Source organism: Diospyros lotus, chromosome 2, assembly GCF_014633365.1.
Source record: "Diospyros lotus cultivar Yz01 chromosome 2, ASM1463336v1, whole genome shotgun sequence".
Lineage (NCBI taxonomy): Eukaryota > Viridiplantae > Streptophyta > Magnoliopsida > Ericales > Ebenaceae > Diospyros > Diospyros lotus.
The window spans coordinates 3669902-3685227 of NC_068339.1; the positions used below are offsets into that span (position 1 = coordinate 3669902).

General features: G+C 39.5%; 2 protein-coding genes across 3 annotated transcripts; one reads left to right on the plus strand and one right to left on the minus strand.

Annotated features, from left to right (window-relative positions):
* Nucleotides 1-340: 340 nt before the first annotated feature.
* On the minus strand, nucleotides 341-6366 carry LOC127793822 (calcium-dependent protein kinase 10-like). Its single transcript, XM_052324565.1, has 7 exons — nucleotides 5564-6366; nucleotides 4727-4870; nucleotides 4494-4646; nucleotides 3242-3357; nucleotides 2807-2974; nucleotides 1303-1533; nucleotides 341-1031 (listed from the first exon to the last, which is right to left on the minus strand). The coding sequence occupies exons 1-7, from the start codon at nucleotides 6210-6212 to the stop codon at nucleotides 858-860; spliced, it is 1635 nt and encodes a 544-aa protein (XP_052180525.1). The 5' UTR covers nucleotides 6213-6366; the 3' UTR covers nucleotides 341-857.
* Nucleotides 6367-9800: 3434 nt separating this feature from the next.
* LOC127793821 (pentatricopeptide repeat-containing protein At1g74750-like) lies at nucleotides 9801-15268 on the plus strand. 2 transcript variants are annotated; one of them, XM_052324563.1, is made up of 2 exons: nucleotides 9801-10102; nucleotides 12353-15268. In XM_052324563.1, the coding sequence occupies exons 1-2, from the start codon at nucleotides 10100-10102 to the stop codon at nucleotides 14951-14953; spliced, it is 2604 nt and encodes an 867-aa protein (XP_052180523.1). In that variant the 5' UTR covers nucleotides 9801-10099; the 3' UTR covers nucleotides 14954-15268. The 2 variants fall into 2 exon arrangements, with proteins under 2 accessions (XP_052180523.1, XP_052180524.1); XM_052324564.1 differs by having other exon boundaries at nucleotides 9801-10002.
* Nucleotides 15269-15326: the final 58 nt, after the last annotated feature.

Here is a 15326-nt window from a genome sequence, read left to right on the forward strand (position 1 = left end):
AAGCCGTTCAAAACATTAAAAAAAAAATAAAACGCTAGGAAGAACCATCAAAAGTGCCCTTAAAACCAAAAAAACATAATTGTACTCAATTTTGATTGTCATAGCTTAGCTAGTCCCGTGGCTAGCTAGACCTTGAACTTGAAGTCCAGCATGGAGGTCCCAGTCCCAGGTCCATTGAATTATCACGGATCCCAAAATGTTTGACATTGCTTGTGTTTGGTTGGCAAGAAAATGATGCATGGAAGAGAAATTCTCAGAGAGTAACTGAAGGAAACATTTTAAGGCAATTGAAGGAGGAGGTCCAAAAAGTTGAATTCCAGTACGGTCTGAGCAGCAAGTATTGTATGAACAATCCTCAAGGCAGCTTCCAGAGATGATTGATAGAATTTATGGCCTTGGAAGCTTATAAATGGCAATGTCCAACAATAGCAAACTCTAGAGAACAGAACAGACCAGACCAGACCAGACCAGACCAGAACAGACATTCCTGAAACAGCGAAATTCACATTTCCAGCAAACAGCTACTTGAACTAAACTAGTCTGTACACAGAGACCCGAAAGCACAAATACCCGCCAGTCATCACTCGCAAATAACACGACCAAGAAACAGAGGGATACAAATCTGAAAACTGTAACATATGATATGATTTGACTAGACAAGTCCTTACGGCAGAATGTGGTTCTCCAATCCTCGTGAGATGCGGCCAAATGAAAATGAATCCCGCCAACACGGGCCACTCCCAAACTCTCTATGCTTTATGGTGGTGCAGTCATGAAGAAAGGAAGATTTCGTTGTGTGGTTTTGAATAGCAGTAAGTATACTGTGTGTCAAGGAAGGAAGAGAGCGATGGACGAGTTCAAACCATGACAGTTCGGCCAGTAAACCCGTCCTGGAGCTGCAAAGATCCATCCTTCATCAGATTAAGGCTCAGGCTCTTGAATCTCTCCCTTGAATACTGGCGGGATGCCTTTCTCCAATCAGTTCCAGCTTTCATCATTGCAACGAACTCGTCATAACTGATCTGCCCATCCTGAAAGAAGAGGTACAACTATTATGGCAGGTATTGTGGTCCCTACAAAGTTCCAGAAATTCAAGGTGTCGAGATTTCAAGCTGTTTTGAACTTCAAAACAATTCATAATTCACAAATTCTCCAGATTAATTAGCAATGGCAATGAAGATTTCTTTTACATGATCTACAGATCAAGAGGTTAGGAAGCAATGTTTTCGAACTGGGGAGAAAAGAGAGGTAAGGGCCTTGAGTTTGATCGGACAACGAGATAGTGAGAGTTGATCATCAAACCTTGTCAGTGTCAACCTCTCGCATAATGTCCTTTAGCACATCAGTATCAGTTTCACCATATTCATCGGCTAATGCTTCTCGCAGTTCATCGATATCTATGTACCCACTTCCATCTTTATCAAAAAACATAAATGCTCTGCGGAAATGTGCATCGTTCTCCATTCTCTGCAGGTGGATCGTTACTGCCACAAACTCTCCATAATCCAAGACTCCATTCCCATCAACATCAGCCTAACAAACAATCAAATGGAAGCATTTCATTAAGATGCAGGTGTCTATGATCACTCGGCTCTTGGCAGCCATGTGAGTGTCAAATATAGCTTAAAGTCAGTAGCTTCTGATCAATGAACCAGAACTGCATGTAAATGCCGAAGTCATACTTCAAAAAGATGAGTTGCCACCAACGGTTTGAACTTCCAATGGCCATAAACAGAATAAAATAACAATTGACTAACAGCCATAGAATTCAGATGGCAATATGATAATAGCAAAGGAGGGACAGCAGATGTCGATTTCATGCAACACAAAAGTAGCTGAGGTGATATCCCAAGAAAAAGTTAAAAAAAAAAAAAATAAGCTTAGATGATGGCAGCAAATAGAGAGACATCATTCCTCAATGTAGCCATCCATGTGACTAACCTCACAAATAACCAAAACTCTTCAAGGTAGATTTTGATTCAACCAAACCATAATTCTACAAACTTCAGAAACCCTAACTTTCAACCAAACACCAGTAATGCTTCCCTTAGTAACATCGTCCCTCAATTAAAATGTACTCTGCAAAAATGTTGGCATTTTCCCACAAGAAGAAGCAGGAAAAAAGAATAGATTTCAAATTATTGCCTGGATAACATGCATTTCATATTAACATTTACAAATTTTATGAGGAATTGGACGAATTCAGTTCCAAGAGCTGTACTGAATTTTAAGGAGAGGCCAAAAGAAAATATCATCAGTATAAGAAGAACACTTAATGCATAAAGAATAAAGTTTATAACCACAACAAGGTTGATGACAGTTAAAAATGAACTTTGATGAGAAAATTAAAGGAACTAATATTGGCAGTACATGGAACATTTAAATGAGAAAGCATGAGAAGGAGATGAAGGAACTTTTTTTTTCAAACCAAAAAAAAAAAATGACATAATATCAGTTGGCATACTAATCGGTTGATTGATATAGAATACAAGAAAAATATGACAATCTTCTTGAATAATAACTCACTCTATTGACTCAACAATACAAGACGTGCTGGACTGAAGACTAAGCAAAAAGAAAAGAATACAAAATCAAGGCACAATGACTATTCAGATCTGAAGTTTCATATGGTGCAGTAGGCAAAGAAGCATACAGCAACAGTGTGATTTCAAGATTTGTGGACTGAACTAAGACAGGCAGAATCCCAGCAATTAGGATTCAAAACTCATAACAACCTTACACTTAGAAGAAAATAAAACATAGGCAACTTTTAACAGTAAATTTTAAAGCAGCCAGATAAATTTACCACATCCATCAGCAGCTTTATCTCAGGTTCGGCCAATTGGGAGCCAACCTTCTGAAGTCCAGCCTTCAGCTCCTCATAGGTTACTTTCCCATCATTGTCAGTGTCCATCAATGTAAACATATCCCTGATTACTTCAACTTCTTCAACAGATAAATGTTCTGCGATTACCTACAGCATTTAATCAAATAACCAAAACCTTATCCACAGGTATACATTTGTTATGGACCATTGATACTGAAAATATAAAAAAAACACCCAGATGAAGTGATGTGGTCCATTACCACATCTTTGATCCTTAAGCAGGATTACGAATTTCAGTTAAATAATTGCATCAGTCAGACACCCAAATAGATACAGAACAGTTAAATATGAACAGGAAACCATAAAGAAACTAGCAGAAATCAATAATATGCTTAACCAATCTTAGATGCTTACTCTCAGAGCTTTCTTTTTGAATCTGTTCATCACGGAGAACTGCTTCAGCCTTGTCCTCACAATATCTCCTAACGGAACATTTGGAGCTTTCTTTGCATTTTGGATCCAGGGGTGCTCTGCAAAGGAGAAAAGTGAAATTGATTCAACTACTACTCAGTAAAAATGTTATGCTGCAGGAAAAAAAAAGAATTTCCAAGCAATAAGCAACATATCCCATTTGATATTTATGATTAATGGGATATTGCCTAGGAATATTGTGCAAAACACACTCTTTTCTTGGTCTCTCAACAAGGGTATCCAGGGGGGATGAGTTTTTAAACTCTCCAACATCTCCAAATTTCTAATCATCAATTAGGTGATGCAGTTAGGAAACAGTAGAGAAATCTAGATAATAAGCTATTTCCATGATGGTAACACCTTAGCCCCATTTTTCTGGATGGCAAGCCCTTTACAAAATAAGTTGGCCTCTTTGACACATCATTGACAAACATAAGTTGAAAACATACATATCTTCAACGCGCATAAAAATTCAAGTCAATTATTTTTTACGTGTAAAGAATGCCGCTCAAATAATTCAAGATGCATTTATTGGCCAACACATCAAATTCATATTGTCAGTCTGTCACACTTCGGCACCATGAAGCATAGGCTGATTAGTATCTATATCAAAATGCTAGAATTAAATGAAAGGTATCATTTAACCTTGTCAGCTTCAGCACCATGACACATGGGCTGATTAGCATCTATACCACAAGCTAGAATTAAATGAAACGCATCATTTATTATAACTCTTTCATTAACAACTACGCCACACATACTTTTCATTTTAGACGACATGTCAGACAAAAGGAAGAAAAGTTTTTTTTTTTTTTTTTAACCATGTGTTTTTACTTTTTAAGTTGCCTCTAGTCCTCTGGAGGAGGAGTTCTATTATACAATTACTAAATACAGCTTTCACCACAAAGACCACCTGGCCCATCTGCCACGAATCTTTCAATTATTGATTTCCCCTTCTTCTACTCCCAACCCACATTTACTTCAATTTCTCTGAAATGCATTCTCGTGACAATAGCCAAAGCTGTGTTTCTTAAATCAGTATCATTAAGACTATTCAAAATTGTGAAGGTCATGGACATGCTATTCCATAAAAGTATAAATAAAAGACAACTAAATACCATCAAACTGACATGGATGGAGGGCAGGAAATCTATTCGCAAAGCCAAAAGTGAGCCCACAGCGGATAAAAACTTACCAAGCACCTGCTGGGCAGTCAATCGTTTCCTGGGATCGGGATCTAGCATTTGGCGAACAAGGCTCTTGGCACTATCCGAAATCTGAGGCCATGGTTCCCTCTTGAAATCAATTACACCCCTCAGGATTGCGAGAGCAACACCCTGCTCAGTTTCTGCAGCGTTCAAAGAAAGCAAACAACTCAACAATAGAACTCAACTAGCATTTGACACCATGATGCAGAATTCTTCACACCTGCCCAAAATGGAGGAACCCCGCACAACAAAATGTAAAGAATCACTCCTGCACTCCATATGTCAACCTCCGGTCCATAGTTCCGCTTCAAAACCTCAGGCGCCATATAGTAGGGACTCCCCACAATCTCTGAAAACTTCTCCCCTGAATTTAAAGGTGAAGTTAGAGACAAGAAAACGAAGCAACTGATATATGTATATCAAAGAACAGAACTCAATTCAAAATTTGAACTGCAGAATTCAACCAAAAGACAAATTCAGCCCATTAAAATCTTTAAAAAAAATAGCTCCCAAGCTTAGAAATTTCAAATAAGTAACAAATCCAAAACCCATTTAAAACCTCAAAACTGAGGATGTTTCAAAACCCATTTGGAGAATTCATCAAAACTCGGGAGGAGTGCTGTGACAAGTAGGAAACGAGGATTGCACTAACCAGTTTTTAAGAAAAATATCAATCCACTAAGAAGCTCTAGGAGAAATCAGTTAAAACCCCTCAAAACCCATTGCGAAAAGCATGAATTCCATGAACAAAGTAAAAAAAATCAAAATCCATGAAAGAAAACTGAAGCCTAAAACAAATTAAAAACTCCACGGTAAAACCAAAATTTTCCAAGAATCCAAAAAAAAAAAAAAAGACAAAATTCACTAGAAAAAACTCTGAAACCCATTTTCTCCAAAAAAACAAAAATCAAAAGACGCATCAAACATCTCATCCAAAAACCAAATCAAACCAAACAATTAACCAAAATTTTCCCAGACCTTAAGCAAAAATCAAAAACCCACTTAAAATCCCTAGCTCAAGTACTCAAAAACCCCAAAATTCACCACCATTACATACCAGGCTTAAAGAATACAGAGAGCCCAAAATCAATGGCCTTAAGCGCCGAATTCTCTTTCTTGTTCGCGAACAAGAAATTCTCCGGCTTCAAATCCCTATGCATCACCCCGTTCTCGTGACACATCCTCACCACCTCCGCCACCGTCCGGGCCACTCCGGCAGCCGCGCGCTCGCTGTAGTGGCCCCGCGCTACTATCCGATCAAAAAGCTCGCCGCCTTCACAGAGCTCCATCACCAAGTGCACGGCCTCGCTGTCCTCGTAAGTCGCCTTCAGCCTCACCACGTTCGGATGCTCAGGCAATCTCGACATTATCTCGACCTCCCGCCGGACGTCCTCCACGTCGACGGCCGTCCGGAGCTTCCGCTTCGATATCGACTTGCAGGCAAGCTCTTCCCGGGTCTCGCGGTCGGTGCAAAGGTAGGTGACTCCAAATTCGCCCCGACCCAGCTCGCGGCCCAGGATGTACTTGTCGGAGATGCGGGTCCGGTGGTTCAGAGGGATGGTGTCCTTGAGGACCCGGATCGGGGCAGGGGAGTCAGAGTACGGGTTGGGCCTGCGCTCTCGGGCCTTCTTCTTCTTGTTGTTGTTGTGCTTCTCCTTGGACCCGTGTTGGCTTTCGGGTCTGACGCAGGCGTTGCAGTTGCCCATGGCTAGAAGGTGGCTCCGCCGCTAGCGGTGGTGGAGGAGGAGGAGGAGGAGGAGGTGGCGGGCATTGCACGGCATAGACTGGGAAAACGCGGGGTCAGTTGGGAGAAAGATGATTTTTAAAAAATTGGCATTTAATATTTACAGGCACTCACTATGCATGTCACGTATTATATATATATATATTATAATAACACTATATATTGTGTACCTTGTGGGCTGGATAATGATCATTTGTTGGGTAATCGAGGTAGCCCTCTTGGGTCAAAGAACAGGTGATTCGCTTGGAGGTGGATTTACACAATTACCCTTCTCCTTTCGGCCTATTTTCCAGGGATAACCTCATTATTATGTTGTTTAGCCGAACATGAAAAATGCATTTTTGCGTAAACCCAGAAATGTGATAGACTGATAGTTTCGCTATTTATAGCTATACATACTCGACTAGACTGGGGGTTGACAAAAAGAGGAGTTGTGACCAAATTAACTCCATTTTACCAATTAATTAATTAATCTATATCTTTTGAAGTTTGATCACCTCTTTTTATTGCCCTTTAATTAATAAGAAAAACAACCCTAGATTATTTCTTTTCTTTTCTTTTCTTTTTAATTTTTAATTTTTATAAGTCTTATATTCTTCATCATCTACTAAGTGTGGCTTGTTAAGAGAGTTGGTCGGACACGTAGGCAACATGGCATATAATAACACAAACATTGGGGGGGAATGGACAAAACAAGCAAGCACAGAGAGAGAGAGAGAGACAGATGGGTCTCCCTAAAAGTCATGGTTTGGGTGGGCGAAGTGGTTCACCGATTGCAACATTTGCCGCCACCACACTCACCGCTGTTTTAATACGGTAGTTGGAAGATTAAATACATCACATCCAAAGTATAAACATATATATAAATATATATTATAATTACTATATAATTTTGCTATAATTATTTTCAAAGTGGGCAATAATTCAATCCTATAGTGATAGTAAATATATTGTTTGGCATCATTAATTTAATAATATTCGAGAGTAAATAATCTTTGTCAAATATTAAAAAGCATCTCGTAGACTAAGTCAAGGCGAGGTGGAGGCCAAGTCTTAGGGTCTATCATTCATCAACTTGGTTTTTTCTTTTTTTTTTTATCATAAATAATTTCCCAGCACCTAAAATCCAAAGTTTATATAAGATTTCACATTAAAAAGTCAAACGGACTGTGTTTCTAATACCTGCCCCATTTTAGGGATTGATTTGGGACAAGAGTAGTACAAGGCATGGGGGGTGTTAGTTATTAAAACGTATTAATTGGAATTTTATATGAATTTAAACTTAATTAAACTGGCTTAGATTAGCTAATCAATATACCAAAATAACGTGGCTAGTCACTATTATTGATGCATTAAGGAAAATTTTAACATCTTTTGAACAAGTGAGTCAAGATTAACTGCACGTGTGGCCCCTGGAGCTGTGACTTGGGGTTGGAAATTTGATTTCAAATTTCATCAGCCGAGGTGGAAGAAATTAGAAAAAAGTACCCAAAAAAAAAAAGCAGTAATGTGAAATGACAAAAATGCCCACAATTCTTCCCAAGTTTGAAGTCCACAGCAATGATGATAGTGGGTTGGATTTTCAAGTGTGGTATCATTTTCTGTCACCTTCCAAGCTTGCCCAATGGAAATAAATCATAAACAATAATTAAAGAAAATTAACAAAAATCCAGTTCATGTGAGAGAGAATGCAGTGGCCGGGGGGGGGGGGGGGGGGGGGGGGTAGGTGGGAAAACATCTGTGTGTGTTTAAGAAATTGCTTTAAATTACCATAAAATATAAACAAATCGGTCAAAATTAATTCCTGTGTTATATTTTATATTTATAATAATAATTGTAATTAATTAAATCATTAGAATTCATATAATCAAATTCATTTAATGAGATTGAGACGTATAATGTGGGTATCATAATTTACTATTAAAATGATCACTGAAGTCTTGCGTGTGTAGAATTTATAAAATTTTTAAATTTTAAAGGTGCTTTTACGGTGAATAATAAACTTGCTTTATTTTATAGAAAGAGCTTCTAAAGCCTAGTTTTGCTTCATCAATGAGCAACCATCTCCTGCACATGATGATGAGGAGAGGGTAGCCATATATTCATCATGATATGACGAGGAAAAGGAGCTTTGGGATTGGGAGGCCAACATGCAAAGTTGCAAACCAGGGCAACAAAAGCGAAGTCCCTCATGCAAAGGGATTGGATCAAATGGCAAACGATGAATAATTTAATCATGAAATTAAGGGTCATCCCCTTCAAAGGTGAAAAAGGGGAGTGTCATGCTGTGATTTAATCATGATGTTTGGCTTGCAATAAAATAAAAGGCAAATGCTTCCCCTTCACAGCTCATTCTCACCAATCACCAGGCCTACTCTTTGGGCAAAGACTCTGTACTTTTGGTTTGGAAAAGTGTCAAAAAGCCCTTGGAATTGGGGTGCCCTGCCCCTCTTCTTTTTGGGGGCAGTGATCATCTATTCTCCTTGCTGGTTGGTGGCCACGACTGTCCTTCATACTGGCAAGCCCCGTTGCACTTTTTTATATTTAAAACAACTCTTTTTTTTCATGCTATCAACGATCTCCCAAACGTGCCCTTAATGTGAACTTCTTGTAAGATAAATCTTACTTCATATTCATCAGCATTTTCGTTGCCCAGTGTCTAAATGCTACTTCTTACATTATATTAATTAACAATTTAATCATCATCATGCCGTTAAACGTTGTCAAATAACTGGATCATACCCCGGCCCAATCTTATACTGGGCTCCTTTAAAACGTTCACAAACATCGGCCCAAATTTGTCCATCAATCTAGTCGGGCCGCTCCCCACAAGATGGGCTCATGAATCCGTAGATGGTGTTGGGCTACCACGTGTCTTTTATCTCATTAGCCAGCATATGACCTTGCAGTTCACTCATTGCAAAATGACTACTATGGGCTTTCGTAGGGGACAAGGCAAATATCAGATTCATATGTCGTATGAGATGATGGTTATGTCCACGTTGGCAATTCAAAGTCATACGCGTCTATTGCTACGCTGACTGCTCTTCCACGGAGCTCCGACGCACTCTCACTGTTTTGACCGTTGGATCCACATAATGGAAACCTGTACGCCGGATGGTAATCAAACTGATGGGAGATCATCGGCTTAGCCACATCCTTTTATTAACGAAAGGAATTCAATTTTTATTTTTATTTTTTTTAAAATGACATCACCATTTACAAATGTTTAGTTTTCATGTTTTGATAGAAAATGAAAATAAACACAAAATTAATAAAATTATTAATTACATCGTCTAATCTTGTACATCTCTAATAAGATTATTATTTCAAAAATAAAACAACGATGTAGAGAAGATTTGATAGAAATTTAAACATCTAAACGTAGCATTTATCAAGGCAAAAATTACAAATTTTATTAAAATTATTATAATTAAGTGTGTAAATACCATTTTCATTAAAAAAGAAAAAAGAAACATAAATAAAACTGACAACTTTAGCGGGGAAGGGCCAAACTTAATTAAAATATCAAGCGGCAAATAAAAGGGGAGTGAGTAGGGTAAAGGCGGAGAAGGCTCCGACGACGTCAATGCCCATTACTTTGGAGACTCTCTCTAACGCGGCTTGACTGCAGCGAAGAGAGCCGCCTTCGTCATCCTTCTCCTTCCTCCTCTTTCTCTCTCAAGAACTTTCCGTCTCTCTCTATAGCTCCGCCCCTCGGTGGCCTCCCAAGAGGCTTCAAACCATTTCAGGTACTCGCTCTCTCAATTTCTCTCCTTTCTGCCGTGAATTGGTTGCCCTGTCTGTGGGTTTCAGCTCTTCCGCTTTGTTTCAGCCGTTGGCCGTCGAATGGTTTGTTTTGTATCTAGTCAAGTGTTTTCGCTTGTGGATTTTGTTGATTTCGCCCAATAATTGCGGTTGATTGATGCTTTTGTATGTCTGCTCGGAAAGGAGCAATAAAATTTGCTGGTCGAAGTTGTGACGGTGTGTATCTCGATGTTGATCTTCATTTGAGTAGAAGGGGATTTCTATTTCTGATGTAGAATGGGGCTGATCTGAACCCGTCAATTCTGGTGGAGTACTGTACCTCTGCTCTTTAGGAGTAGATGTACTTCTCACTAGCATATACTATATATAGTTTGGGTTTCTGGAGTTGATGGTTTGGACAACCTCATATTGCACTTTCTTGATAAAAATACTCACATTTGTGTGATTACTTGTACCCATTAAGGCTAAAATGAAATTTTGTAAGTTAGCTAAGAGACAAGTTTTGTTGTCTGGCGGCACAGAATGTTGGTTAGGAAAGCACCATCATGTATAAAATATAAATGTAACTGAGATGGGGATGCTAAGATGGATGTGTGGCTATAGCAGAAAAGATAAAATTATAAATGAGGTTATTCATAATAACGTCATAGTGGCTCTTATTAAAGATAACATACGTAAATCAGACTAAAATAGTTTGTTCATGTGAGAAGAATAACAATAAAGGCTTATGTGAGAAGAATACCAATGAATGGAACAAATATTTTAGCAAAGAAGTAGAGGAAGATCAGAAGAGTGCGGTCAGATACACTTAGGCGATATTAATTATGGTGGCCTTACAGAAAATTATGCCATAGATAGAAATAAATGAAAAGGTAGAATTCATGTAGCTGTCCCATATAATAGAATAAAGACTTGGTATGTTGTAGGATATGTGATTACTTGGAAACTTAATCATGTCTTATTTTTCTTCTTTTTTTAGGTACAAAGGCCAAAAACAAATTTAATGAGACATTTTTTTTCTTATTTATGTTAGAGGTGATTACACAAGTGGTTTCCTTGCTTCCATTAGTTGACATTTTCCTTTTGCCTTCCCTTAACATTCAGTCCCTTCCTCTTGAACTGTATTTGTCTAAAGTTTGCAAGCATTAATATGAAATATGCATGTTATCCTGGCAATAATTTAAAATCTAATTTTTTTTCCTGCTTTTTATTATGGTGAAATGTTGACATTTTCACGTGAGTACATTCTACTTGGACAATGTTACTGGGTGAAGCATTTCTATTGCTTGGTTGAAATTTAGGGTTTATTGAGATTGTATAATTATATGTTAGTTGAATTGAAATCTATCTTGAAGAGTTTTGGTCGTTTGTGAGGTTACCCACATGGTCGTGGTGTTTTAAGTATCGGGTACTTTGTTGAAGAATGATGTTTCTCTACTTGCTGTCATCATCTAAGCTTAATTATTTCCTTTACTTTTCTTGGGTTAAAGGAGACCACAATAAATTTTCTTTTTCTTACATTCACCTTATAGGTTAGATCAGTTTAGGAGATAGGCTTTAGTTTACTTTCCTTATTCGCTTGGTGTACTGAGGTTGCACTCTTTTAGTGTTGTTAATATTATACATAATCTTTTGCTTATCAAAACAGAAAAAACTACTCTTAGCAAAAAGAAGAAAAAAAGAAAAAAATGACTGTTAGTTTTTGTGGTTTTGCTAGATAAATGGCTGCATTACAGAACTTGTGACAACTTTGATCAGTGCAATTTCTATTTTTGTTCTCCCTTTTTGTTGGCTCAATAACTGTGAAATATTCTGTTGTTATCTCAGGGCATTCGTGTACCCTTTAGATCTGTTTTCCATTTGAATCTGTGACTTAACTATTTCAGCTCAATGAAGTGATTTCAAATTGCTGGATCAATTCAAAGCCTCCTGTCATCACTGGGGTAGAGCTGCTGCTCCACCTGAAGCAGGAGCAAGGGGCAAAACCACAATTGTTATCTTTAAAACTATAGTTTTTCTTCTCCTTCTTCTTCCCCGCATGCGCGAGGGGGGGGGGGGGGGGGGTGTTCCACTATGTATCAGTAACTGTTTAGTTTCTTCCTGATTGGTTTTTTATTAATCTGTCATTTAGATTAGAACAGAACACCTTTTGTGTTGATCAGCTAGCCTGAAATGAGAAAATAGGCATACATGATTATAAATGAGTATGTTGTTTCTTGCTTGAAATGAGATGCGAGTTAATTATTTGACAACTGTATGGACCTGCCTGTTAGGAGGGGTGACTAATATTTTCTTGTTTTCTTCTTCTTGTTTTTTCTTGAACTGATTCTGCAGATTATGTTACGAACTAAGCAACTCGGTACCCTTTCCCAGTCTGCTAGGTCATTTTTCTTTAGTGGGTCACGAAGTAGTGCTTCAGATGGAAGTTCATGCACTTGTACTGATGATGAAACTTGTGTATCAAGAAAGCAGCATACTGGGGAAGATGTGTGCAATGCACAAACACCACCCACCTTAGCATCCACAACTAAAGCAAGGCCAGGCTCTATGATATCTGCAGATGCGGGCAAAATGATAAGTTGTCACAAAGTCGAGAATGTCCAACGCCCAGCTTCTCTACCCCAAGTTATATCAACTGCCAGTTCTTTGGGAAGGACAGATCATGCAGTATGTAGCATAAAAGGTGTTCAAAAAGACATGGTGCACTCATCACCTCCCATTGCTGACCAGTTTGTTAAGGTTGGCATTGCAGCCGTAGGTTTTCTGTCTGATTTAGTTAATTATAAGATTCCTATGTCAGATGGGTTTGGAGTTCTTAGCTCACCTCAGAGTTGTATGGTTGATCAAATGAGGCCTATGTCCAACACCAAATCTGCAAATGTGAAAACATATAGAAAGGATAAAGTCCATGGAAAAACATCTGCTGGGGCAGCCTCTGCATCAAACCCAAAAGGTAACTATCATGGTGGGAAAGGTAAAAGTGAAAAGTCCAGTTCTGTTAAAGGTTTCAACAATATCCCTAGCAATGGAACAGGGAATTCTGCTAGCAATTGTGGTGTATCCTCAGATTTTCAAGATAGAAAAAGGTTTTTGCCCAATAGATCAAGAGGCAATACAAATAGGTCTGCCGTACAGACTTCTGAAGGAAGGTTCAGAAGGGACATTGCAGAAGGTTTAAACATACTCCCAAGGGAGGCAAAAGTACCCATGAGAATTTCTCCAGTGGGTAGGCAGTTCACAACCAATGGCCATGTGGTGGAAACAGTTTCTGAAATGTTGCAACAATTGAAATGGGGCCCTGCTACAGAAGAGGCTTTGCGAAGGCTTAACTGTTCGATGAATGTATATCAGGCAAACCAAATCCTTAAGCACCTTCAAGACCATTCAGTTGCTCTTAACTTCTTCTATTGGTTGAAGCAACAAGTTGGATTCAAGCATGATGGGCATACTTACACCACCATGATTGGCATCCTTGGCCGTGTCAGGCAATTTGGTGCAATAAACAAGTTACTCGGTGAGATGATTGAGGATGGATGTCAGCCCAATGTTGTGACATATAACCGTCTCATTCACAGTTATGGTCGTGCAAACTATTTGAATGAGGCAGTCAATGTTTTCAAGCAAATGCAGGAATCAGGGTGTGAACCTGATCGTGTCACGTACTGTACGTTAATTGACATCCATGCTAAAGCCGGCTATCTTGATTTTGCAATGTACATGTATTGGAGAATGCAAGAGGCTGGCCTCTCTCCAGACACTTTCACTTACAGTGTCATCATCAATTGCCTTGGTAAAGCCGGCAACTTGAATGCTGCCCATAAGCTATTCACTGAAATGGTTAGTCAGGGCTGCCAACCCAACTTGGTAACATATAATATCATGATTGCTTTGCATGCCAAAGCAAGGAACTATCCAAGTGCATTAGGGCTTTATTATCAGATGCAAGATGCAGGATTTGAGCCAGACAATGTGACCTACAACATCGTAATGGAAGCTCTTGGCCATTCTGGATATCTTGAAGAAGCTGAAGCAGTTTTTGCAGAAATGAAACAGAAGAACTGGGTACCTGATGAGCCTGTTTATGGTCTCCTCGTGGACCTGTGGGGAAAGGCTGGGAATTCAGAAAAGGCTTTGGGTTGGTATCAAGCTATGCTCAATGCGGGTTTGCGCCCCAACGTTCCTATATGCAATTCCCTTCTCAGTGCTTTTCTTCGGGTACATCAGCTGTCCGATGCATACAATTTGCTCCAGGACATGCTTAGTTTGGGGCTAAGCCCTTCGCTTCAGACTTACACTTTACTCCTCAGTTGTTGCACTGAGGCCCAAACACCTTTTGACATGGGTTTTTGCTGTGAGCTCATGGCTACCACGGGCCACCCAGCACATGCATTTCTACTGTCAATGCCAGGCGCTGGACCTGATGGCCAGAACGTGCGTGATCATATGAGAAGCTTCCTGGACCTGCTGCACAGCGAAGACAGAGAGAGCAAGAGGGGACTTGTTGATGCAGTGGTAGACTTTCTGCACAAGTCAGGACTCAAGGAGGAGGCTGGATCTGTTTGGGAGGTGGCTGCAGAGAAGAATGTGTACCCAGATGCACTTAAGCAGAAAAGTTCATGTTATTGGCTCATCAACCTGCATGTTATGTCAGACGGAACTGCAGTGATAGCACTTTCCCGGACACTTGCCTGGTTTCGTAAACAAATGCTTGCGTCGGGTTCTTGTCCCAGCCGCATTGACATTGTGACGGGGTGGGGCCGGCGCAGCAGGGTCACAGGAGCTTCCTTGGTCAGGGATGCAGTGCGGAATCTGCTAGGTATGTTCAGCTTTCCTTTCTTCACTGAGAACAACAATACTGGGTGTTTTGTGGGTTATGGGGAGCCTCTTAGCAGATGGCTACTCCAATCTTACGTGGAACGGATGCACCTATTGTAGTTGATGATGGGTGTTTTGGGTCCGTGATTGTAGCTAATCAGTTTTGTTGTGGGAAGTGGACTCCTAGTAGTATGTACCTCGTTTCGGCTGGCTGTGGTGTGAAATTAAGAGCAACCTATTTAAATGCCCACTTAAAACTGTTCAATCCTAATGGGCCTGGTTGAATCTCTGATGCTTTTAGTGGGCTGGCCCCGGTACAACTAATAGTTCGAGGAACAAAACTGGGTCAAGCCCTGGCTTGTGTATAATGAATAAAAATTAAAATTCATGTAACTGACTTATATAATAGATAAAATTTTGATATTGCTACTGTTATTGTTAGTTGTTTTGAGGATGAACCTTGGTAGTTGTATGGTTGCTCTCGATTGTGATT